This window comes from Plectrocnemia conspersa, unplaced genomic scaffold (assembly GCF_051122295.1).
Source record: "Plectrocnemia conspersa isolate PC_06_02 unplaced genomic scaffold, ASM5112229v1 ptg000014l, whole genome shotgun sequence".
Lineage (NCBI taxonomy): Eukaryota > Metazoa > Arthropoda > Insecta > Trichoptera > Polycentropodidae > Plectrocnemia > Plectrocnemia conspersa.
In genome coordinates this window covers 4,171,656-4,197,858 of record NW_028277178.1, presented here as the reverse complement: position 1 = coordinate 4,197,858, position 26,203 = coordinate 4,171,656, and the positions used below count along the sequence as shown (strand labels likewise).

The following is a 26,203-nucleotide window of genomic DNA, read 5'->3' as shown; positions in this document are numbered from 1 at the left end:
ATATGATAAATAAATGACAATTACACAATAATTACAAAATTAAATTGCAAATAAATATTAAACTGAAATATATAATAAAAACACATTTTACCAAAATTTTCTCTAACTTAATCAAGCTTAAATTTTAATTAAGTCTCTAGAAAATCGTTTGATAGCTGAAGCTGACTGCTTCACAGTATTTGCTGACAAATTTTCCTTAATTTAATAAAATAAAATAATGTTACTATTTAAGTGTAATAAAAAATGTTTTATCAATTGAGTTTAAATTACTTTAGTTTCTTTTATTTTGTAAAGTAAAAACATGTTTATGGCCAAATAATTTGTTATTAAGATTCTGTCGGAAATTTGACGTTTCTGTCATAGGTTACCGGCCGAGAGGTCGTTCATCGTAGACATGACAGAAAACAACCCTTACGGCGATCAACCGCCTCCGCCCGCTTGCTCCGATTCGGACTTTCAATACGCGGCTTATTATAACTACCAAAATTCTTACTACGGCTACAATAACGCTCCACAGACGCATCAACACGGCGATTACTCTTCATCATACCAGAATCAATATTACGACTCGCCATACGCATACGCCGGCACTTCGTACCCATCGGGGAGCCAATCTTACGACTTCACCGTCCCGCCACCGATATATCCCAACAATTACGGTTCCTATCAAGATTCCGTAGACTTCACTAAACCGCCTCCGCCACCTCCAGGATACGATCAGTCAAATGAGAGCTCATATTACAACAACTCGAAGCTGTCGCACTATGGCGATTCTTCAAATCAAGCAAGACAATCTGACGATACATACAAAAGGCGACATTCGTACGATAGAGGAGCGTCTAAATACAAGGACCACCACAGTGGATCGCACGATAGTAAGAGATACAACTCACGCGATAGATCGAGTAAATCGAAATCGAGACATTCGAGCGACAGAAGAAAAACGCGGTCTCCTGACTCGCATAGAAAAAAATATGATGACAAAAAATCGCATAAATCAGACAGTTATAAATATGAAAAAAATATAGAGTATTTGAAAAAAAGCAGCAAAGAAGATAAAAGCAATGATATTGAAAGGTATGTTTTTATATGAAGAACCTGAGGTAAGAACATGTGAACTAATAGACATAGCCCTTTCCGCATCATTCGGATGTAACCAAAATTTTATTTTATTTCTCTTGTTTCTCTTCTTGTTATGCATCTTAATGTTTTTACCGGAATCTTGGGATTATTTTATTTTTGTTTAAATATACATATATAGGTTTTCTGATTTGATCTAATCGGGCTACAATTATTTTTATCAACCATAAATAAATTGAGAATATTTAATTTGTTATTTTTAGAATTATACTAGTATTGTTGTACTGCATTGCTCTCAACTAATTCTGAAGATTAAATTATTACGTATTATTCCTGAAATATCTGCCATCAGAGTAGGAAGGGGTAAAGGAAAATTCCTTCCCTTATCTGTGTTTTTCTCCAAACATCTAGAGCTAATGAGGCGTAAATTAAATTTTCACAAAATTATATTTATAAAAAAGCGTTTTTTTTTCTTTCAAAAAAACAGATTTTCTTTATGTTTCTGTTTTTGGTCAAAACCATATTTTAAAAAGGCATGCATGACATAAACTCAAATATTTTTTGTAAATATAGTTGTCTTGCCTAATTCTACTACATGAAATATTATGTTTTACGTTACTACATGTTCTTTTCTTGGGGTCTTTGTATATTTTATTTAAATATACATGTATTTATACTGCTTTGTTTTCGATTATTGAATTTCAGAAAGGATCTCACAAGTACATTAGAGAAAGCGTACGAAAACGCTGAAGATACCTTAGAAGACTGTTCTGAAGACGAAGATGAGGTTCATATTTATTATCTTATAAATAAATATGGACTCGGTGATTTTTCCGGACATTATTATTCCGGACAAAAAAATATTTTTAATATTTTATTAAAAACAAATTATTTTATTAACATTTGGATTTTTGAATTTTTAACTACTAAATTCAATATAGCAGTCAACTTGAAATAGATCCAATGAATTAATATTTTTACTTTGTGAAAAAACGCAAAGAAAATCACTAAAACATAATTTCGAGCTTGTCTTAATTATTATACTTTTTTCAAGAGTCGGCAAGTGCCGACGAGGACGTCCACACTTGCCAGTTAGGAAGCTCCAACGGTCATCAAAAGAGGACGCGATCATGATTCTTCAATACAATTTAATAAAAACAAACTTTGGCGTATATTTGAGAATGACTTTGTCAGTGAATAAGAATGCACAAATGAGAGCTTAAAAATTTAGCACGCATTGAATCAGTGTACACAGTCATTTTTATTTGTTGAACAAATCCGAAATTTTCCATTAATTTTCATAAAGACCGCCCCCAAAAAATTCTAATCAATTTTTATTTAACATTTAATTGCCCGTTTTAATCAGGCTGTGGAGTCTTTGGAAATTTTTCCTAACTCCGACTGCGACTTTTTCGCAAGGTGCAACGCCGACACCAAATTTAAAAATTTCGATAAGATAATTTTAAAATATTAAATTTATTTTAAATTATTTTATTTATTTATTTTATGTAAATAACAAGAAAGATCAAAAAATAATTATAATAATATTTCTTAAGATTGTATTATACGTGCTGGTATTTTATTAAGTGCATAATAACTTTTGTTCACTTCATATTACCGACGTAAAACGCATATTGGTCAGGGTGGAAAGGGTTAAAAAGAAGTCGGAGTCTTCGACTTCGGTTAAAATGCTACGCTCACAGCCCTGATTTTAATAGACGTCAACTAGTAAAAAATGTTATAAAAATAATCAAAATACCAACAATGGATATTTTGAAAAACTGGTAAAACGTTTTTTCACAAAGTAATTAAGTATAATATAATAAGTATAGTTTAAAATTCAACAATCCAAATGTTTATCTAATTTTTTTTAATATGTTTTGAATATTTTTTAGTCCGAAATAATCAGTGTTTGTAAAAATCCTGTAGTGTCCATAAAGTTCCTGTCCCTAAAAATCTGAGCAACATAAATATGATATATGTCATAAATTATAAAAATATGATTTTGTGTTGTAGTCTCTCTTGAAGCGTTGGTATCGCAGTTCGCCAGCCGAGTTATATTATGCTCCTGTCGAAGGCAAACGAGGAGTAGTAGAATCGACTGCCAAAGGAAAAAAATTATCTGAAAACTTCAGGGAGAAGTTGATAGAGCGCGGAAAAAGAGCTAGACCTCCGCCAGGAATGGAGCCGTTACAGCCTCCTCGTTCGCATCGCCCCAAATTGTGCAAACACAAAAGTTAGTATACTTATTTTGCATATTAATTATTGTGTTGGTTTCAACAATTCTTTAAAGTTAAAAGAACAAAGGTTTAGCTAAACAAAACATTGGTAAAATCAAAATTTTTTAACACCCAAAAATTTTGTATATCGTTAACGACGACGTTCTCATTAAGAATAATGTTATTATTTTTTTGTGTAAAAAGTCAAGTTGTAATCGACTCATTAGTAATATAGATTACACCGTAGAAAATAAATATTAAATTCTATATACAGCTCATAACAATTTTTTAATGTACCAGAAGATCCATAAGGTTAGACACCATTTATTTAAATTATATATTTGTATTCAATAAACTCCTCCAGCGTCTAACTGGCTGTATAAGTCATCACAACACTCGATCACTAATACCAAAGAAATGTTGAAGTAATTTATCTTATTGTACAGTGTATTTACCAAATTATTATTGCTTTTAGGTGAACACTTCAGTTCTAGTGAGAGTTCTAGTGGAAGTGAAAACGATGAAGCGGACCACGCAATGCAAGAACTGGAGCGAAAGCAGCAGCATCCGAGACGCTTACATTCAGAAATGTGGTATAACGATCCGGGTGAAATGAACGATGGCCCTCTATGCAGATGCTCGGCGCGTACCAAAAGACAAGGAATCCGCCACGGTGTATACGCTGGCGAGATTCTTCCAGAACTATGCAATTTTTTTTCTAATAACGCAGATAAATTACATCATTACAGGTATAGTTTTCATTGTATAAACTGTGACGTATTTATATGAATTAATACGTGTTTTTAGAATTACTATTTCACCACCGACAAACTTTCTGATCAAAACTTTGACAGTCATCACTCACGATGAACATGAATTTCTTTTCTCTGGATTTTCACTTCTGTCTCATTATCCGCTCACGAAACTGCCGACTTGCAAAGTCATTAGGTTCAATATCGAGTATACGATATTGTACGTTGAAGAACAAGCACCTGTGAATTATACAATTGAAGAATTAGATCTCTTTGGTGAGTGATACTTGAGACTTAGTTGTATATTGTTTATTATTTTGTGATAATACCCCATTGATTTTTAATGATTTATATATTTTATTTCGTTAGAAAATTTATTATTTTACAGTATATTTCCTTTCTCATTTTTCCTGTCCATAAATGTGTCTGATTTGTTTAAGTTTTTATAATATAGTGATAATTTCACTATTCTTTCAGTGTTTGTTGATAGTAGTCGTATCGACGATGCTATTTAATAGTGTTTTTTTTTTTGTTTCGATACTTTCAACCCTAAGTCAGCAATGGCAGTGGAGATAAAATAATCTCAGTTAAGCTGTATTATCCTATATGAGTTTCAACTCTGTCATAATGTGACAATAGTCATTAAATACATCTGTAATGCAATGGGTGGGGGGGATGCCTTTAAATTTAGAAAGTGGTAAATGTAGTTTTAAAAAGTTCATTCTGGGTATTTTGACATTGAATATCTACATAAGGGCGGGTTGTTAGTGAGGATATTAGAGCTGCTGTCAAAGCAGATCTCAGATTAACGATACAGAAGCTAGCACAAAAGCTCAACGTATCGTCTACATCAGCTTACAGATATTTAAAAAGTTAGGAAAGGCGTTCATTTTCAGAATATAGGAATCTCATAAATTGTCCGAGGAAAACCTCGCACAGCAAATCTAAATATGCCAACAATTAATGATTCTAGAACGAAAAGATTTATTTTTGAGTCAAATTGTTACTGAAGATAAGAAGTGGATCATTGACTTTTACACGCAACGTAAAAGGCAGTGGTTGAATGCCAATCAACCCCCCAATTTCAACCCTGAGAACAGGATTACACTCCAATAAGATAATGTTATGCATTTGGTGGGATATGAAGGGCATAAATTATTATGAGTTATTGGATTATAGATAGACAATTACGACAGACACATAGTGTGCTCAGCTAATTCGTTTAAAAGCGACTAAAAAATACCTTCCCTTATAAATTAAAGAAGGGTAATTTTACACCAAGACTTAGACCCGACATTAGGGCAAGGCCAGCAAGGCAACTAATTGCCTTGGGCTCCGTGCAATTTTTTTTACTATTACAAATATTTTTATGAATTGTATTCTTAAAATAAAACGTGTCAAGTGACTTTCTCGACAAAAAAATCATAACGCCCGCCTAAGCGCACCACTCTGCTTAGATATAATAGGATACCTATAATATTCCCAATCCATTTCTATTTCTTGGAATTTTGCAAAAGTAAGATCGCTTTGCACGACAACTCGTGCAATTATTGTTGTAGCTTTCCAAGTAGAAATATTTTTCAATGGCACAGATGTTTATATAGTGTCTTATTTCTTACGCCAGTTCCTTGACCAGTAGCGTCAGGTATTCGACCCTCCCTTAAATTTGCCCAGAGAAATGCGTCATTTAATAAATACTATGAATCTTAATGAAATCGAAATATGAAAATAACGACCACTGACTGAAAAATCAAAGGAAAACACTCTCGAATCTATCCCAAACATATTTTTTTAAATATGTCATTTCAGTGAAATCATACAGTGTCTAATATTTATTTTTTTCCAGTTCCTGGCCAAAGCCATTTACCTGGGTATCTATTAATTGGTTCTCACTTTTATTTATTTATTTTTAGGGCAAAAAAAAAAAAAGTAAAAAAAAAAAAAAACTTTGTTTCTTATTACGTTAGCTAGCACGTTTTTTACAAATATTCATGTTACCTTATTAAGGTTTTTAACTAATGGGTTAAAATGATTTTTATTTCTGTCATGGTAATTTACTTTAAGTTTATCGAAATAATCGCGTAAAGTGTCTATTTTTAAATCTTTATGTATATTTGAGTTTCGGACATCCCATTGGGCATTTGTCGCCATTCTTAGCGCAATATTTTGTTGCGTTTGTAGTGATTTCGAATAATTACGACTAAGTATACCTCCCCACACGGGGGAGGCATATGAAATAACTGGTCGGATGATCGATTTGTACAGGAGCAGTTTGTTTTTTACATTTAGTTTGCTCTTTCTGTTTAATAATGGATATAGACGAGCACGAGTTGTTTTGACTCTTGAAGTTATGTTATTTATATGGGATTTCCATGTTAATTTGGAGTCCAGAGTTAATCCTAAGTATTTGGCTGAATTTTGCCATTCGAGGCTTTTATCGTACATTTTTAATTTAGAGAGATTATTATTAGCATAAGCGTGTTTTCTCCTGCGATTAAACATTACAGCGACGCTTTTGTTGGGATTTGCTGTTATTAGCCACTTATCGAACCACTTTTGAATAGTGTTGAGTTTGTTTTGAAGATGAATTATTGCACGATGGGGGTTTTTATAAGAGCATAAAATGGCGGTATCAACCGCGAATAGGGCAGTAATTACTTTTTTATATGGCTTGGAGGGAAAGTCGCTAGTAAAAATTAGAAATCATATCAAAATACATTTTCACTGGTAGATATATATTTTTACCAGTGAAACTATAATTTATGTAGCAGGTGCTAATAAAATTATATAATTTCAACTTTTCTATGTATAGTAATATATACATTTACATACTTATCATTATTTATTTACATGCGATGTAAAAATGTTACAGTGAATGTGTATTTTTTAGATTCTCTTTTGTAAGTCCTTATATTGCTATAAAAGTCTTAATATGAATGCTAGATAATCGAGCGTGTCCACTGCGACAGCCACGGCACGATTTTATTGCTTTTGACGTGGATTTAATTTGGCCAAAAAAATGCATGCTATTTAATGAAATACATACAATGAAGCTTAATGAAATCGAAATTTCCACTTGTCAATTTCCCCCCTCCCTCCTCTTAGAAAAAGCTGAAATGACATCCCTGATCTTAGCTTCTGGTTCTGGTTCACTATTATTTTCTATTGTTAAGTTTTTTTTTTTGAGAAAAAAAACGTGGACATTATAATATTACTAGTTTATTTTATTTAATTAAAATATTTCTAAATGTTTACTTTTGGTCATCGGATGGTGACTGGTTTCGATCGAAGTGAAAACAACCTTTCCACTTCGATCATCAGATTTGGCGCAACCAAGCCATCATCTTAAGTCACTAAGAGTTCTTGAGTCGTCATCTTGCCAATTTTGCAACTACAAAATATCAGAAAATTTTATTATTTTTGGCGTAGTGTTTTGCTGCAAATCGAGCAATGCTGAATATATTATATTTGTAAATATATATTGGAATTAGTTTCGACGTAAAATATCCACTGTTTTCAGAAATTCAGTTACATTTTAAAATTTTCTAACAATTTAAGACTGCCCATCTACGTTTTGGGCACATATGATTATACTATAAAAAAATATAAATTATTGATAAATTCACGTACGTTATTTTCTTAAATAGAAATGCCACTTTTTGTAGATTGTTGTAATTGAATAATACATTATTATATATTTAATAATTGATTAATATGTTTAAAAATCTTAATTACTAACACATAGTCTAGAGTTTCAGTTTTTTATACACTATTTTCGAAAAAATTAAATTTGCTATAATATATAATATTACGAAATAATTCTGCCTCGATTCATTCCAATGATAAATTACTATGAATTTTCAACTTTTTTGTCTTTTATCTCAAGTTTATAGTTGCGCAAAATATACAATATTAAAAAAACGCAATTTTATTATAAAATAAAAATAAAAATAAAAAACACATTTATAAATCATCTTGTACTAATTTTTATAAACTTTTTTTGAGAGGAGCGCACCCCGCACCTGATTCTTGCCTCAGGTCCCGCGCTTCTTAGCGCTGGCCCTGCCTTTACTTTTGATATAGATTTACTTATATTGATACATCTTTCCTTGAGGGAATTACTTTTGATATAGATACATCTTTCCTTTATGGATTTATTAAATACATCAGTTTCCCTTTTCCTTACAACTTTATAGTTTAATTAATTTTTACTCTTTGTTGTGATTTAGAGGAGTTCCTGTTTCGCGAAATATTAGAGCTGGTCGATCTTGACATGGGAAAGAAGACACCGGAGAATTGTTCGCAGTTCCATCTTCTGCCTCGATGGGAGCGGGCTCTCGACGGCGGTGGCGGAGAGGTCTTAGCCATGGCTGAGGTACTCCGACATTTGATTCGCACTGGAGGTCAATTGTTACCTCCTGCGACTATTCCTGCTTTAAGATTAGCTTCTGAGAGGGAGTGGCAAGCGTTCGTCGATGGAGTTCGCGGTACAGTATAAAATTATTCTTACTTTATCTACTGTATATTTAAATTTTTTTAATAATTAATCAGGTATGATTGTTACGTATCCGGGTAAAAAACCTTGCTCCGTTCGAGTGGATCAATTGGATCGGAGTCTGTCTGAAGATGACTTGAAAAAATATAAAGTCAAAGAAGATAAAGATAAAGATAGAAAAGAAACTGATTCTATTTTTCCGGAGATTGTACACTTTGGAATAAGACCACCGCAACTCAGCTACGCAGGAAATCCTGAGTATGTATACTAGTATAAATATATTTGATTCCTCGTATCTTTTTAATCATATATGTCTTTACTCAACAATAGAAAAACAGAGTTATTGATACTAACGACTATTTTTAACAGATTTTTTCTTTCCTAAAATTATTTTATAACGATTTTAGAACTTGGAATATATTATCCTTTAAAGTATTATGATATATAGAAACGAGCTTCATCAGAAAAGCTCTCCGAAGAATTTTAAGCCTTAAACAAACTTATTTTAAATAGATTTGCTTGTTATAATATAAATATTGAAAGCAGTTCATTACCAATTTAATTTAAAAAAATTGTATTATTTTGTATAGATATAAAAAGGCGTGGCGAGATTATGTCAAATTTCGTCATTTAGTCGCTAATATGGCAAAGCCGTCATACGAAGACAAACACAAGTTGAAATCGAAGGAGTCACGCCTCCAAGAAATGAGGACTCGCACTAAAATGAAGAGAGATGTGACTGTTGCGTTATCTGCCGAAGGCTTCTATCGAACCGGTATAATGTGCGACGTAGTTCAGGTGAGTGTTTTAGATTTTTCTATTGATAAATCATGATCGTGTTGTTAATCAATTTTTATTTCAGCATGCTATGTTAATTCCGGTGTTGATCAGCCACTTGCGTTTTCACAACTCATTAAATAATTTGGAGGAGACGATCGGCTACAAGTTTGAGAACCGTGCGCTTTTACAATTGGCGTTGACGCATCCGTCTTACAGAGATAACTTCGGCACGAATCCGGATCATGCTCGTAATAGTTTGACAAACTGTGGTATAAGACAGCCGGAGTATGGCGATAGACGGATTCATTATATGAATATCAGGAAAAGAGGTAAAGTCAATGTTTTTATGGATTTTGGTTATTAATACCTGCATAATTAATCGAGTTTTGGTTTCAATATTGTTATTGAATTTACATCATTGCTTTATATTACACTACCTAATATAATAATAAAATACAATAACATACAAAATAAAAAGTTTTCGACTATAATGTACATAACATTGGAGGTTTTGACATGTTAACAATTAAAATAGAATGATTATTTGACATGCTATTTATTTTTTGTATCCTTTTAAGCAATTTTTTTTATTATAAGGCATCTTTTACATTTTCTTTTAAAAATATGCCAATAAGTGATTTTTGTAGCAACGGTTCAGTCATCAATCTGTAATCAAGAGTGCATTTTTAATAAATGTAATGCAGAATTATCATAAAATTCATCACAAAACAAAGAAAAGTCCTATCGGGAAAGATTTGTTAATTGTTTATGGAAAACTTTTTCCTTTGAATACGATGATTTATCACTTGAAAGGGCCAGGATTTTTGGATGGCCTTAATACCAACAGTCACAACACAAAGCATCGAAAATTTAAAGAAATTTCCTCTAGAAGATGTTAAATTAGAGAAAAAACAACTTGATTGATTATATGATTTTACTATCTTGAAAATTCTTTACGTATATATTGACATAACAAAAGTCAGTTCAATGTATATGATACTAATAATGCTTAGGCTGATTCACTGTATGTAAGGAAGTTTTGGAGCTAAGTCAATGAAATATTGGCTTATCATTATAAAACTAAGTACAAGCAAGAGTCAAGAGTCAACCACTAAGAAGAGTAAGGTTGAACTGTTTAAAAGATCATGACTTTGATTTTCTGCGATATTGAGGATAATTTGCACATCAATTATAAAGATACTGTATTAATCTTTATGGCGACTAAAATAAGATGACGTAAAAATGCCCCTGAAAATTGAGAAAAACATGCCTTTACACAAATCAGTGATTCTAAAAATTTGACAACTGAATTTAATGGAATGATGCTGAAATAACGGTAGTGATTTCAAGCCATTTTAAGGCCACGGTAAAAATTAATTTTTATGAAGATTTAAAATTGTTAAAATGACACAAAAAAATGATTTATTGCGATTTGCCTTATAATTTTATGCAGCTTTAATAACCAATTCACATTGCCTTCGCCATGGTAATAAATATGTCTCAAGATTCAAAAGGTTCAAAGTAGTTTCATGCTTAATTTAACACAGGCATCTGTGATTGTTACAGCATATAAAAAACTAGAAAACTCTAAAATTCAAATAAAATAAAAATAAACAACCTTTAAACAAATAAATAAAATAAAAAATATTTCTTATTGTTATAATGCCGGTTACATTTATTTATGTTATAACATGTTTATTTATTTTTAATTTAATATTTTCCTGTCCTTGTTTTCTTTTTTTGTTGAAGTTTAATTTTCAGGTGATTTGTGTTTCACTTACTCTATCATTCATTATCATTCTCAAGTTTTATTTTTAATTTCATGTTGTTTTTAAAAAAAAATGTGTAAAGATGAAGAACAGACACAAGAAGAAGAATTTGATGGTATATTTTAATTTTCATTTTTGCAGCTTCATAATATCATATATGAATAACTGTATTTCTTAATAAACATCATTACAAATATGTAAATATTATATTAACATTCTAACTTTTATTAAATTTCATTTTCCGTATTTATTATTGCAGCTAAATAATTTACTGTCTCCTAAAATGATAAATACGGATTGTGATATTATTAAACCATTTTATATATTATTTAAACTGAATATAAAGTATTATATTTTTATAAATACCTTAAAACTAACAGTGCTCGAATTATTTGTTCAACGACGTTAAAGTTTAAATTCTAAATAAGCGATTTGTTATAATTATAAATTTATTTCACGCAATTTAATTTCCAGATCGATGCACATGAAAAATGTTCGATGACACATTTTTTATGTTCATAGATTTGTCCATTATAGTGTTATTTAAAATTAATTCACAACTTCACAATCATACATTAACAAAGCAACTGCTTTGATACATTTAATGCATAAATTAAAAGGTTTAATTATCGCCGTTATGACTTGCTCCATTATTGTGTATCGTCGTTTAATATTTATCTACCGGTTCATAGCTATTTATACGGTTACATAAATATAAAAGTTTCTAGTTCAAGTCACGACTAGCTCATTACATATATTTTATCGATTTTTTATCAGTAGCAAGCATGCAAAAATATTTTTTACAGAAAAACTAAAAAATATTAAAGACGTATGTATACATATTATTATGTATGAGTAAACTATGTTATAATGCTCGTCGGATGCAAAATTGTCACAACTCAAAATAGGTATTGTTGCGGTAATTCCATAGTCTTGAATAGTGGTACAAATTTTAGTCTACTCATACACTTGCTGTAGTAATAGACATGCATCACTATACTGAACCTACTTTTTTCATTTATTTCAATGGGTTTCCATTTCTTATCAAAAAACGAATACGAGTCTTACTTCGCTCAAGCTATTGATGCGCCTTCGTGTTACATGCCTGATTCGTATTATCGACTATCAGCCAAGTATATTTAACACCACGCCAAATTAAAGGACAATATTGCTATGAAGATAATGTTTGAATATTTAAATTTTATCAGAATTTAAAAAAACTATTGACTAATAAAATCAGCGTGTAGTTTTATATGTAAAAAAACGCTACACAACTCATGTTGTTTCAGAACTTTCTAGTCCACTCGTACACTTGCTGGAGTAATAGACGTGCTTCACCATACTAAACTTTTTTTATTAATGAATCTTAATGGAATGACTATTTGATTTGCTTTGAGGGGGCCATTTTAAGCTATTATTGCGCCTTCACGTTGCATGCCAGATTTGATTCTTGCCTGTCTCTCAAATTTATATAATTTAGAGGACGTTTAAATTTTTATTTTGAGTTGTGAAATTATTGTATCCGAAGTGGGAAATTTATTATACTATACCTATAAAGTAGTTTTACTAACAAAATTTGATTTCTTAATTGATAATACGACTTTCCTGCAGTCATAATATTTTTTTTAGCGATTAAGGCGATCATCTTCAGGCGCTGAATCGAATGGAATGTTTCTTCTGTTCGTCACAGCAATTATATAAAAAAATGTACAATTTTTAACGCAGTGTTTCAATAACTGCGATTTAATCTTCTTATATCTTTGCAAAAACAATGTGTCTACAACATTGTGGGCCAATCGATTTTTGCAAGGATGGACTAGGATTGTTGCGACAAAAAGAAAAAAACATTCGGCAACTGAAGATGATCGCCACATCTCGATTAAAAGTGTTCATGCAAAAAAATAACAATGACCACAAAGAAATCGTATTATTAATTAAAAATCAAACATATATCGAGATAATAAAAATATATATATATACATACATATATACTTTTATTTGCATATAAATGGGCTACTATTTTTTTTATTTTTCTAATATTTAATGTTTATTTTAGGTATAAACACGCTAATAAATATAATGTCACGGTTTGGCAAAAAACAAGAAACGGAATCGGCAATAAGCCATAATGAACGATTGGAGTTTCTCGGTGATGCTGTAGTAGAATTCATATCTTCTATCCACTTATTTAAAATGTTTCCCACTTTGGAGGAAGGTGGTTTAGCCACATACAGAGCAGCAATCGTACAGAATCAACATCTCGCACAATTGGCAAAGGTTTATATTTGCCACTTATTAATAATCAATTTTAAGTAAAGATTATAATATATATATTATTTTTAGAAACTCGGACTGGAACAGTACATGCTGTATGCTCACGGATCGGATCTTTGTCATGACTTAGAATTGAGACACGCAATGGCCAACTGCTTTGAGGCTCTGATGGGTGCCCTTTTCTTGGATGGAGGAATTGATGTAATGACGACTTAAACACCATTTGTTTCTATGTAGTTATTCAATAATTTTGATACACAGGTAGCGGATCGCGTATTTGGAATTGCTCTTTGGAAAAACAATCCTGATCTCCTCACAGTATGGGAGAAACTCCGTATGCACGTACTTCAAGAGCAGGAACCGTATGGTGACAGACGATGGCTAGAGCAATATCCTTTCCTACAAAAATTAACCAAGTTTGAAGAATCCATAGGTGTGTTTTATTATATTAGGTTGTTGACAAATCCACCCCTATCATTGTGAATAACATAATAAAATACGTTGTATTACCTTCAGGAGTTACGTTCAATCACATCAGACTATTAGCTAGAGCTTTCACTGATCGCTCAATGGGCTTCACAAATCTAACTCTGGGATCCAACCAACGTTTAGAGTTCCTTGGCGATACCGTGCTACAGTTAATTTCATCTGAATATTTATATAAACATTTTCCAGAACATCATGAAGGACATTTATCAGTATGTTTATTTCATAATAAAATATATTTAAAATCTTATTTATATTAATTTTTTTTGCAGTTGCTAAGAAGTTCTTTAGTAAACAACAGAACTCAAGCAGTCGTTTGCGATGATTTAGCAATGTCTTCATATGCAGTTTATCACAATCCTAAAGCTGAACCGAAAACTAAAGATAAAGCTGATTTATTAGAAGCGTTCTTGGGCGCATTGTATATAGATAAAGTATTATTATAATGTACATACATATATATTTTATATGAATTGATATTAATGTTATAAGTATTATTTCATAGAATATTGAGTTTTGCCATGTGTTTTGCTCCGTTTGTCTATTTCCACGATTGCGCGAATTCATCATGAATCAGGAATGGAACGATCCTAAATCGAAACTGCAACAGTGCTGTCTGACGCTGAGAACGATGGACGGAGCTGAACCTGATATTCCAATTTATAAGTAAAGATATTGATGTTTATATTGTTTATTAATTTACTTATTTTAATATAAATCCAGTGGCTTATCAAGTAATTATCATTTCATTTAATCAAATTCTGAACCGGAAAACAAAATATGTCATCATTCAGATTTGCTTTTGTATGTCGATTCATTTTCTCTCAACTTGATCTTGTACAACAAGGCATTTGAAAAAAACACACATAGGGACGTTGAAGAATCCGCCCCCAAGTTATGTACTAGTGTCAGTATCAAGGGATACAAATAGAATTTATGTTTTATTAATATTATTATAGAGTGATAGAGTGTGTGGGGCCGACCAATACCAGAGAGTACACAGTAGCCGTGTATTTTAGAGGTGAACGTTTAGCTTCAGCTCGCGGTCATTGTATCCAAGAAGCCGAGATGAACGCGGCCAAACAAGCATTGACCAACTCCCACAGTAAGTGCGACTGTTTCTCTTAAGATCTATTTAAAGATTCATCGTTAATTTTTTATTTGCAGATCTGTTCCCTCAGCTAGACAGGCAGAAAAGAGTCATAGCTAAGAGTATGAAGCGACAGAAGCGTAAAATAAAGAACGGAAAGCCTTATTCAGGCAAAAGCGGACACGAAGACGGACCGTGTTGTAGCAGAGAATCCGGATCAAAATACTCGCACAGTAAGAGGAGCTTGTCTAGGAGCAAATCTCCAGATCCGATTAAAAAAGGTAAATCGTCCAAGAACGAGTTGTACAAGGATAAACTGCCGATGGCGTATCGGCCGGACAGAGATGAGTTAAACGACGATAGCGATAATTCATCGGAGAGCAAAAGCAGCTTGAGTAAAATCAGCCTCAGCTCTAAGAACTCTGACGACGATTTCGAAAGCGGTCAGGCGAGCACAGATGAATAGGAGAAATAAAATACAAACAAGGCATCATGAAAAACTTTTCCTGTATTATAAAAATAGCTGTAACATACACAATTGTTCATTAATATGTCATCGTTATACAGCAGAATCTTCGACGTCTTTTCGTTTTACTGGTCCTCAATTGTAACCATTGCTGCTGATTTGGCACGTACATCTCGGCAGGCATTATTTCACCGCAATCTTCAGGGTTATCAACATCTATAATATTAATAATATTTGAGTGTTTTTCTTTATATTATTCAACCCAATTCATTACCTTGTTGAGATTCTGCAGGTTGATTTTGTGGAACATCTTGCATCGATATAGGATCGCCTGGTGAATGTAATAATAATTTTCCCACTCCTTCACACCTCCTATGGAATACAATCATATAAATTACAAACTTCATTACTTTTCTAAATCTATTTCATACCTTAGAACTTCGTTATTCAACATTTGTCTTCTCGTAATCTCTGAGATTACTTGACAATCGCTCAACCACGTGCGAACTGAATCGAAGTCTACCAGAAGTTGCTCAGCAGCTGCATTGCTATTAATTATATATGGATATAGATTAAAACACAATATGAATTTTTATATTTATTGTATTTGTACCTGAATTTTATTTTATAAACATATATGTGCTGCAGCCATGATTCGCACATGATTTTCAAAACCATGTTCACAATCAATTTATCGTGTGTCGCTCTCAAGACAGGTAATAAAATTCTATCTGAAATTTTTGAAGATATATGAATTTTTTTATCAAAGATAATGATAGAATCAATTACCTAAGTAAGAATAGACGTATTTCGAATGTGAAGTGTTAGGCGGATATTTGATCATTTTCCACGAGTGATTCGGAGGAAATATCATAGTCAATTGCGCTAGACTAGTCGTGGCACATATGCTGGCTAATACTTGGACGCATTCTTCTGGTGCTATCTGAGAATGATGTAAAAGTTTTGTACATTACATTTTATTAAATGATGTGTCTTAAAAAAATGTTTTATTTTACCTTGAGTTTTCCAATGTTTACTTTAACCTCTGAAACTAGCTTTTCTCTCATTTTAGCGCAGACGTATTCGTGGACTCCGAGTTTACCTATCAATGAATAGTTTACTGTCTTATGTGCAAATTTGAAATAATGAAACCCCAAGACAAGAACATGTTTAACTGACTTGAACATAGATTTGAGATATTTTAGCTGCCTTTTTGAAAATTGTTTTAGTTTTGTTAACTGATTTTTATGCAATTTTTAGTTCTTATTCTAAAAGTGACATCCATTTTTTCTATCACTTAAGTTTATTGAACAAAAAGATAATAAAACATGTCTGTCACTTGTTAATAGTTTTATATATAGGAACTTAAAACTTATTCTGTGGATATTGTAACTCATTTTTGATAAAAATATCAGTAAATATGTTCTTTCCTTGGTTTCTTCATATTGTGATATAAAATTATTTTACCCGAATCAATGGCGAGTGTGTGGTCTGCGAATCTTAAATTCGACAGCTGTTCCAAGCACATCTGTACGTCGTTGTGTATTATTCTAAAAAAACAGTCCACGTCCCATAAGTTTGCAAGCCGCCTTGTCTCAGCCAAACACCATAATCGGTAAGTATGTACCGAATGATCTGCAAATAATACATAATGACTTAATAATTTTCTTATAAAGACAAAAAATAATAGAATTAACACCAAGTAAAATATAAATTAATGTCTAATACAGTGGTTCTTCACCTTCATATTCCATCTATTCCAAAAGCAATTGATCTTCTAAGTATAAAGATCATATAAATTGCCGTAAGAACTATAAGTCATGACATTCACATGAGTTAGAAATACGAGTGCAAAACTCATTTCCATTGTTCAATAACAATAGAAAATATGTGCTACCGAATTAAGACCTTCGCTGTAAGAATAAGAGAGAAGTTATATACTCAGATGTGAAACATTGGTTCTAAAAGTAAACGGTAATCAACGCCGTTGAAGCCAGATTCGCATATCACTGCTACAAGTGACGAAACTAGTGCTCACGCGGGACTGCAGAGTCTGTCTTCACCGTTCAAACAGATGGTCGGTGCGCCAAACTTTTAAACACACCAATACAGGGAAGTCACTTGTAAGAGGGAGCAGGACGACATTTGCCCCCCTTTTTGTTTATGATAAATTAGTTTAGTTTCATATATTATTATCGTCCAATTTAACTATAGAATGGTTTAAAAGTGAGTATTTAGAACGAGTGGTACAAATAATAATAGAATTAGCCAGCGTTCTGATATTTTATTTTATTCAACACTGCATAGTATACTTCCTATTTTATACATGTATATTGCTTGTAACGATTTTTAGAAAAGATTTCGAGATGTTGGACGTTAATTATGGTTCATACTGCAGCTATTTCTATCTATTTAGGACATGCTCACTTAAGTAACTACTTTGGCCAAGATGCTTAAACCAACCCGAGCAGGAGCTTCCTGCTTGTTCTTGTACCGTTGGCGTCTGAAAAGTTCGGATGGGGGATAATAACTTTAAAAAAACGTAAATAAATAAATTTGAAATAATCGTAGTGTTTTCGCAGGCGTTTCAAACCCAATAAGACAGCAATTTGTCGGGAGAGTTAGTCACGCGAAAGAAAAAAAGCGCGATTTATACTCGAATGAAAAACATTATTCATCCACTTTATATATACCGTTTCATGGACATAAGCTTACCAAATACAATCTAATATGCTGACAGTCACAATACACTTAGGTGATAGATACCAAATACAATCTAATAATGGCACGGTGGGAGGGGCGGATTCCACAACGTCCCCATACTGTGCCCACTTGAAATCGTTGTAAACTGCAAGGATAGAGCCCCCGGTAATTGCCAGAAACTCAATTTCCCAATTACCCCGTGTCATTTATCTACAAAAAGAGGCCACACATTGATCGTCATTTGAGTGGTTTAATTGTGATTTTTAACACTTTACATTTTAAAAATGAAAAGTTCTTTGGTTAATATTACTAATAAACCAAAAAACGAATTTTAAATGAAAGTAAACGAGAGTTAATTAGAATAGTACTGGTGAAAGGAAATTCTCATACTAATCATGTGGGTTGGAATATTCTAGCAAAAATATTGGAAGAGATTGCAGTTATTTAAGTAATATTTATATATAAACAGTGAAATTCTAATAATATGAAATATGAAACCATAAAGTTGAAAATGTTATTTTAGATTAAACTATTGTTAATTTTGGAGGATTATCTGAAAAATTCAGACAATTTTTTTGGGCCTTGGGATCGATTTAACATTACTAAAAATATTGACCTTCCCACTATATTAAACTTTTTGCGAGCATATGATGGACCTATTCCTTTTTTAATCTTAACAAAATACCTCCATGATCCTACAAATTCATTTTTTTATAAAAATTTACATCAGGCTTCTTCAGCAATAACGAGCTACCGACTGCTTTACTATAATATTAAGTGCCAGTTCTTAGTGGAATAGTGCTAATCTTACCGAATCGTATTGGAACGCCGTAACTCATCGACTGATTATGAAGATAGTTATCAGAATAAATACTGCGAGACGAGTATTTAAATGCTTACATACCTAATCTGTGCAAGTTTGGAATTTGCTCCACCAATGGAAGATCTTCTACAGGAGCGCCCATGATAAAATCACTCGTCACTTCACATAAATTACTCAATGTTACTAAATCTTGGAACATATCAGCGAAGCATGCACCTACCTGTGAACACTAAATTCACAATTTTATACTTAAATATCTAAACATTTATATTTTTAATTACCATAAGTTACAATTTTGATGTTTCCATAATGCATACATCACTAACTACTTACTTCAGTTATAGACAAAGTCACATATTGATCAGATTTAACAGGTATTGCTTGTAAACCTGCGACGAAGCATTGTCTGAAAATGTTTTTTTATTAATATGGAAACTATTTTTAAAATAATTTTAAGCAAGTTCTAACCGAAACAATTTATCCCATGAAGTCGACGTAACGTGACATCCTAACGCATCGCTCAAGCTTTGTAATGCCACTAACATCATCTGAGGAACATCTAAAGAGCATCGGAACAAATAAACAGTTAAGTTGTTAGGATAGTTATTATATTTTTATAAAATATATAACCATTAGAATTGAGAGAAGTTAGCCATTCTCTTAAATGCTGACTCGAATGTGGTGGTCTGTTGGAGATAAAAATATATATGGTTATTAATTTATTGAGAGCTATTGCTTATATATTAAAAGTTGTGCGTTCGAATCTAGGTATTCGAGGTTAATGATTATATATTTTATAAAAATGCACAACTGATTAATATCCGTGGTAATAATTTTCTACAGTCTCCCACGAGCAACCTAATATGAGGCGTTATGAATATTAAGGGCGAATTCAACATATGCATGTTTCAAAATAAACTATTTTGAAGTTAGTGTTTAAAATATTAACAGGCAACTCATGGATCTAGTAAACATTTTTAAATGTTTTTTAGTAGTTAGAGTAAGTGAAATCATGCATTTTATGTTGAGATTGCCTTTTGAGTCTTAGTCTATTTTTGTATCCATGCGGAAATTATTTATTATTTTATAAGCCTTTAGAGATATATTCTGGAATCGAAATTCTACTCTTTGGAATTTGATGAGTATTATTGTGAAATAAATAAAAATGACACCTTTTTGTTTTCGCCCTTAATATTCTGGACGCCTTATATGTCTTCGCGGTCGGTCGGTCTTGGTCATTCCTGGTTTATAGAATACTTTTACAAGACTGTGTGTAATATAGAATATCTAAGAACAAATATACTCGCCTACATGCAAGTGGGCTAGCGCCCCACCATAAAACGATGTGTTCAAGATATTCACCGACGCTACCCCACAAATTTATTTGATAATATTCAATTATATTTTCAGCCAGTTGATGATTGACGCGATATTCACCTGAAATATAATATAAATAAATAATAACTTAAATTGTAGAGCTCCAGAGCATAACATAATCAACATTATTGGTTTTCAACAGGATACGTTACTACAATAGCAACAAAGAAAACCGTAACTACGCAAGAGGCGCATTAGCATCGACCCACCGCGATTAGTGTTTACAAGTAAAGAAACTATCCCTCACATAAATAAACCATCGTAGGTAGAGATTACAAATAACATAACAAAGGATCAAGCATATTAGCTTACCAGATTTAGTTTTTTTAATTCCGTTATTGCCTAAAGTAGACGGAGAGACTCTCAAAGCACATTCCAATATAATATCTACGTACATTTCTTCTCTTTGAATCAACCCTTCAAGAGAAGATACTTCTGAAACATGACAAATAAAATAATATATATTTAATTTAAAATATATATAAAAAAATAATATATTAACCTCTGAAATAACACGTGCTATCAGTTTCATCATAATAATCATTCAACGAAGATCCTGGTGCTTCACTGTCCGGTGTAGATGCTAGAAGAACATTTTTAATATTCTCATCTACCGAATTATCTTCTGCAATGCTTGTAATTATTGGTTCGTTTTTAACTTCTATATTGCTTTTAAGCTTTGTACCAGGCACTGATAGATTGGTTTTATTCAGTTGCTCGTTGATTGCATCTTTTTCTATTTGGTTCGTTGGAGGCGTCAAATGTTTAGTTAGAGCTCTGAAATAAAAATAAGAACTGTTGCTTGTCGCTTAGCACAACGATGAGAAATCTTGAGATTTCCAAGCATTCCAACGATGTAGTGAAATTTTAAATATAATCCGAAGCGCAGCAGTACATAAAAAACTTTAATATTTATCAAAAGTTTAAATATTGAATTCACAACTTCATAGCTACTAAAATGACATTAAATATAAAACAAATGCACTGCTCACATCTTCATTTCTTTGACTAATTAAAAACATATTACAAAATAGAATTAAACCTCATATATCAAAATATAATACGTACTGATAAATTTCCATGCTGGAGTTTTCAGAACATGCGTCATTATCATTTGGATTGCATGGTTTGTAATTACCAAGAAGACAATCGATTAAGCTGTGACAACATATTTCAGCTCTGCCTTGTGCTAAAACCTATTAAACATATTAATAAACAAAAAAATCATTCTATTATACATAATCAAGACAAACCTGAAGCAATTTCGATACAGTTATCTTTTTTGACTGATGAATTAGAATTGGACACGTGTTGCTGCAAATATTGAACTTGGATATGAAACTCTTACTACTCAATAGTGTTATTTCATTGTACAGAGTAGCTAGGCTAAAATCAATTGTCTAATAAATAATAGTTAAGTTTAATCATTATTAAGTTTATTAGTTATTCATATTATACCCGAAAATGATGTCTAATAGCTTTGATTGTTCTTCCAGCTGCATACACGATTTAAAAACGCACATGATCAAATTGTTGATTAGGTAAGAGAGAGTAAACCTCTTTTTGCACAAAATATCCATCATTAGTTTTTTCTTGCTGCTCAATATTAAATTTTCCATATTTGATATTTTCATCAGTTTCGGATTTAAGTTGAAGTAATACTTGACTATATTAGAAAGCGATCTGTGGATTCCCTCGAGAGCCTGTTAACAAATGTGAAAATCAAAGATTTTGTAGATAACTAAGACTAAGATTATTAAGTATTATAATATAGGAACAAAAATTAATATTCGAAATACGCTAATTAGTAAATATTAGTTTACCAGCGGTTTTTTGCTTACGCACATAAATTAACGCTTCACTCTTTCTTTTCTTCTCGTTGTTCAAGTGGTCGTTACCATGACCTTTCAATTAGTTATTTTTCCGCAGATGATTATAACCCTTCACAATTTTAATTCATACATATAAGTAAACATATTTCACCATTATTCATCTAAACTATTTAATTTAATTGCTTTATTGTTGATAAAATCATTATAAACTATGGGTTTAAAGATATTATACATATTTATCATATAAAAGATTAAAAAATAATTAAATATATATAAATCTATCGATTTTAGATTATTTGCTACAAAGAATCGACAAAGTAGACTCAAAGAAAAACGACTCAGATATGAGTTTAATCAGAAATGCATAAGACATTTTGCGCGCGAAGAAGACATTTGTAGCTTGACGTGCGTAAACTCAATGCGTTTCAACGAGATAAACACAGTCAATGCCTACAATTAAGTGGTAAAATACTAGACTTAAAACGAAGTATGTAATTCAGTGGCTTCTATTTTATTACATACAAACTATTATTACAGCATTATAATCAGTCAATAGATGTCACTTTGCAACTATTTAATAGCACATTTAAGTCTGCTGCGAAACACGAACCCGCAGCATGTGGATTATTAGTCCAGTGCCACGCGAGCTACATTTATCTAGCCTTTTTGTTTTATTCGTAATGCACGCACTACATTATCTACACTGAATGTGCTCCTTCCTCAAGCGAAGAAGTACTTATGTTATTAACCGTGAGACCTTCTATGTATTATGCGTTCCAATGGTCCAGTTGCGAAATAAAAAATATCTCAGATCAATCTTTGCATCTGTGAAATCACAATAATGTAAGTCGTTTTTTTACATTTTAAAATATTCCTATTCTTTACTAACTCGATTTATATGTTGAATTAACGTTTTTCTATAATTGTTTTTATAACTTTTGCTTGGATAAACTAGTAAAAAAATGTTTGTATGACTCATTAAGATAATTAGTTTAGAACTTAAGATTTTAATTATAGATTTGAAAAAAATGTAATTGTGCTTATATAAATAGTTACAAAAAATGCTAAGTATATTACCATAAATATATAATCAATTGCATTCATTATTATTTGCAGAAATTTTTTTATATATGTTTATTTTACATTTTTACAAAATAATAACAAAATAATTTATATGTACCTACTTGTATGAATTATTTTGATAAGATTTAAGCTAGATTAAAACATTTTACAACAAAAATTTCTTCAAAAATTTCAAGTCAAGTAAAATTAAATTTTGATCTTACTGAAAATCCAAATTAATGTAGCATCAATATCATTACAAAATAATGATCTAATGACTGCATTAAATAGTTTAAAAATCGCTACACACTTTAAGAATATAGAAATATAAGCACTATATTGAATAGTTTTATGTTATAAATATATACGAGATTTTTCTATTGGACGACCAATTGAACATTGAACATTTCTTATAATTTTCTTAAAATAATATGGAAGTTTATGTTTGAGAAAATATTTTAAGAAATGCGCTACGCGGTCACCTGTAACTCTATACTCTCTTTTATGAAAATGGAAAGCACCACTCACATTGAGGAGCTTATGGTTTTATCCAGGCTAAATAACTCGGAATCAATGTCGGCTTGAGTGGCATTTACATCATGCGTAGTGATGACAAAGAAATTAGAAGAGTGGTAAAGATAGCAGACACTATAAACCCTTATAATTAATATGTGGTTTATAGCGTCAGTTCTAAAGGTGGAAGGTTTACGCTGAAGTCAAGTTGACCCCTGAAGAAATGCGTTAATGCGGATACCGGGGGAGTTGTAACGAAGATGGGGGTTTTAATAAGTATCAGCAACCTTTGTTTGCATTGACTGATAGTGTATTGTAAAGTTTAAAAAAACGGTAATAAATAAAAAAAAATACACAAGACTGTGTTTTTTGCATTTTAACATAAATAAATAATTTTCTTTTCAAAAATAAACAAAGAAATGTCTCGTCAAGAGCTGCGTATTTTAAAAAAAAAAACTCACTTGAATGTAGTCCATATTTTCTACGTATTTCTTCCCAGGTGCTTTGCGTTGAAACGAAGACACATTTTCCACGTTAGTCACTTTGATTATTAAACACATTGTGGCACTCTCTAAGTCCTTGCACTGAGAAAATATTTTCAACAGTTCTTCGTTTTCAATAGGCAACCATTTGGTCGTGTTCATCATGGCTGTTTTACTATTCTAAATAATAATCACAACGTAAGTAAAACACACGATGTTTTCTTTGTGATCGCGAAAGCGAAAGTGAAGTTCAAACGCGCAAAAATCATACTCGAGTTTCGTTGGACATAATCAATATTCGGTACAAGGGGTGCCATGCAAAGTTTGTTCGCAACTTTTCAGCATCAAGGTTTATACGCCCCTCGACCTATAACTGCATAGCGAGACCTAGACCTTCCAGTAAAAACGCAAATTATTCAGGTCAACGTCTGTGTGCTAGGCACGAAAAATTATCTTAGCTGTGGTGTGTCGTTAAATGTTAAAAATAATATTTTACAATGCAGAAGCGATATTTTATATCACTGGTGTATTTATAGATACGAGACACGCCATGCGAGAAATTCGCAATTTACATATTTTACTACGTTGATAAACTAGGTAACAGATCCGTTTATTTATGTATTTAATTATAAAATACCTTAAAAAATCAATGAATAGCTAACCTAACGTAAAATATATTTATAGTGTTAAGAGAGGCATCATTGCGCTCCTCTGAAAAATAAACACAATAGAAGAATAACAATGACACATGAATATAATATTTAGCTTACTTATTTGTCTACATGAATTGTTTGCTTTTTAATAGCAATAATCCAGTATTAACTCAATAAGCAAAGAAATATTAAGACAACTATTACAGTACTCGTGAATTTCATACAACTATGATTCTTTCCACTTTTGTACTTATTTAAAAGATCGTTATAAATATTGCGTTAATCAATTTGAGTATTCACTAATAGCCAAATATTGTTTCTCAGCATGTCTAACACAAAAAAGCGAGCAGTTAAGCTGACAAGAAATACACGCTTTGTAGACAATATGTGTAATAATGGATGACTCATCTATGAACCATACAAATCTCTGTAATTTGTGTTTCTTAGATAGCTAGCTCTGTGGAGTATTTGTTCATGTTCAAGTCATGACTGGTATGGGGCTAGTATAATTGTCTTATAAATGTATTAGTTGTATAATTACTATATATTTCAGTCATAGATAAAATATTTTTTGGCCTCAATTATAAGCATTGAATTGTAGCCATTATTTTATTTGTTATTTATAGCCAATGCCAAAATATCTAATTAGGCACTGATTCAAAATTTAATCAGGGGCGTCATTTGGGGAGGGCAGCTGGGGTGTTTTGCTCTCCCCCCTCAATGAATTAGGTCATAAAAACACTGCGAATCTTAATGAAATCTAAATATTAAAAAATCGACCACTCCCTCCCCGGAAAAAGTTACTAGTCACCTGAATGTATTCTTTTTCGTAATATTGAATATTGTTTTTAATTATTATTGCTGCACTTCCGTGTCTTGGAGATGTCCATTATGTGTTATTCCAAAAAATATTTCTTGGGTGTGTTGCAATATACCATTGGCGTTCCATATGGCAATATGTAGTAGAACAGTTATTTTGAAATTTTAAAGATAATTTAAACACAACATTTTAAAACATATTTAAAACTATTTTCACAGTTTGCCAATAAGGATCGTTTCTAAAACTAACTCACGATTTTATTGTTTTTGACGTGAATTCTAAGCAGGTACGCCATTTTTGTGTAGGGGAATTTGCTTTTGATTTTTACTAGAAAAATACATGTCATTTAATGAAATACTATGAATTTTAATGAAATATTTAAAAAAAATTACCACTGACTGGCTAACTATTGACCCCCCCCCTCCCCTAGAAAAACCCGAAATGACGTCCCTGAATGTAATTCACATTGATGATATTAATAGAGCTCTAAATCTACCAATTAACGGTCCAGCAAACATAAAACATTC

At 31.7% G+C, this 26,203-nt stretch overlaps 2 protein-coding genes across 2 annotated transcripts; one reads left to right on the top strand and one right to left on the bottom strand.

The window, feature by feature from the left end:
• The first annotated feature begins 350 nt into the window (after positions 1-350).
• On the top strand, positions 351-16,414 carry drosha (ribonuclease 3 drosha). Its single transcript, XM_088203212.1, has 17 exons — positions 351-1,077; positions 1,786-1,867; positions 3,097-3,316; positions 3,775-4,048; positions 4,107-4,327; positions 8,281-8,538; positions 8,603-8,804; positions 9,137-9,344; positions 9,409-9,655; positions 13,152-13,372; positions 13,439-13,570; positions 13,631-13,802; positions 13,886-14,067; positions 14,128-14,289; positions 14,361-14,521; positions 14,815-14,960; positions 15,023-16,414. Exons 1-17 carry the CDS (start codon positions 395-397, stop codon positions 15,409-15,411), a joined length of 3,960 nt encoding a protein of 1,319 aa, XP_088059338.1. The 5' UTR covers positions 351-394; the 3' UTR covers positions 15,412-16,414.
• LOC148225999 (uncharacterized) lies at positions 15,411-24,443 on the bottom strand. The gene is made up of 18 exons (XM_088203213.1): positions 24,183-24,443; positions 21,773-22,017; positions 21,568-21,700; positions 21,383-21,510; positions 20,817-21,091; positions 20,627-20,749; positions 20,245-20,374; positions 19,568-19,623; positions 19,406-19,496; positions 19,271-19,343; positions 19,019-19,166; positions 16,879-17,046; positions 16,428-16,513; positions 16,201-16,354; positions 16,025-16,142; positions 15,843-15,959; positions 15,686-15,783; positions 15,411-15,627 (listed from the first exon to the last, which is right to left on the bottom strand). Exons 1-18 carry the CDS (start codon positions 24,366-24,368, stop codon positions 15,491-15,493), a joined length of 2,466 nt encoding a protein of 821 aa, XP_088059339.1. The 5' UTR covers positions 24,369-24,443; the 3' UTR covers positions 15,411-15,490.
• Between the last annotated feature and the right edge of the window lie 1,760 nt (positions 24,444-26,203).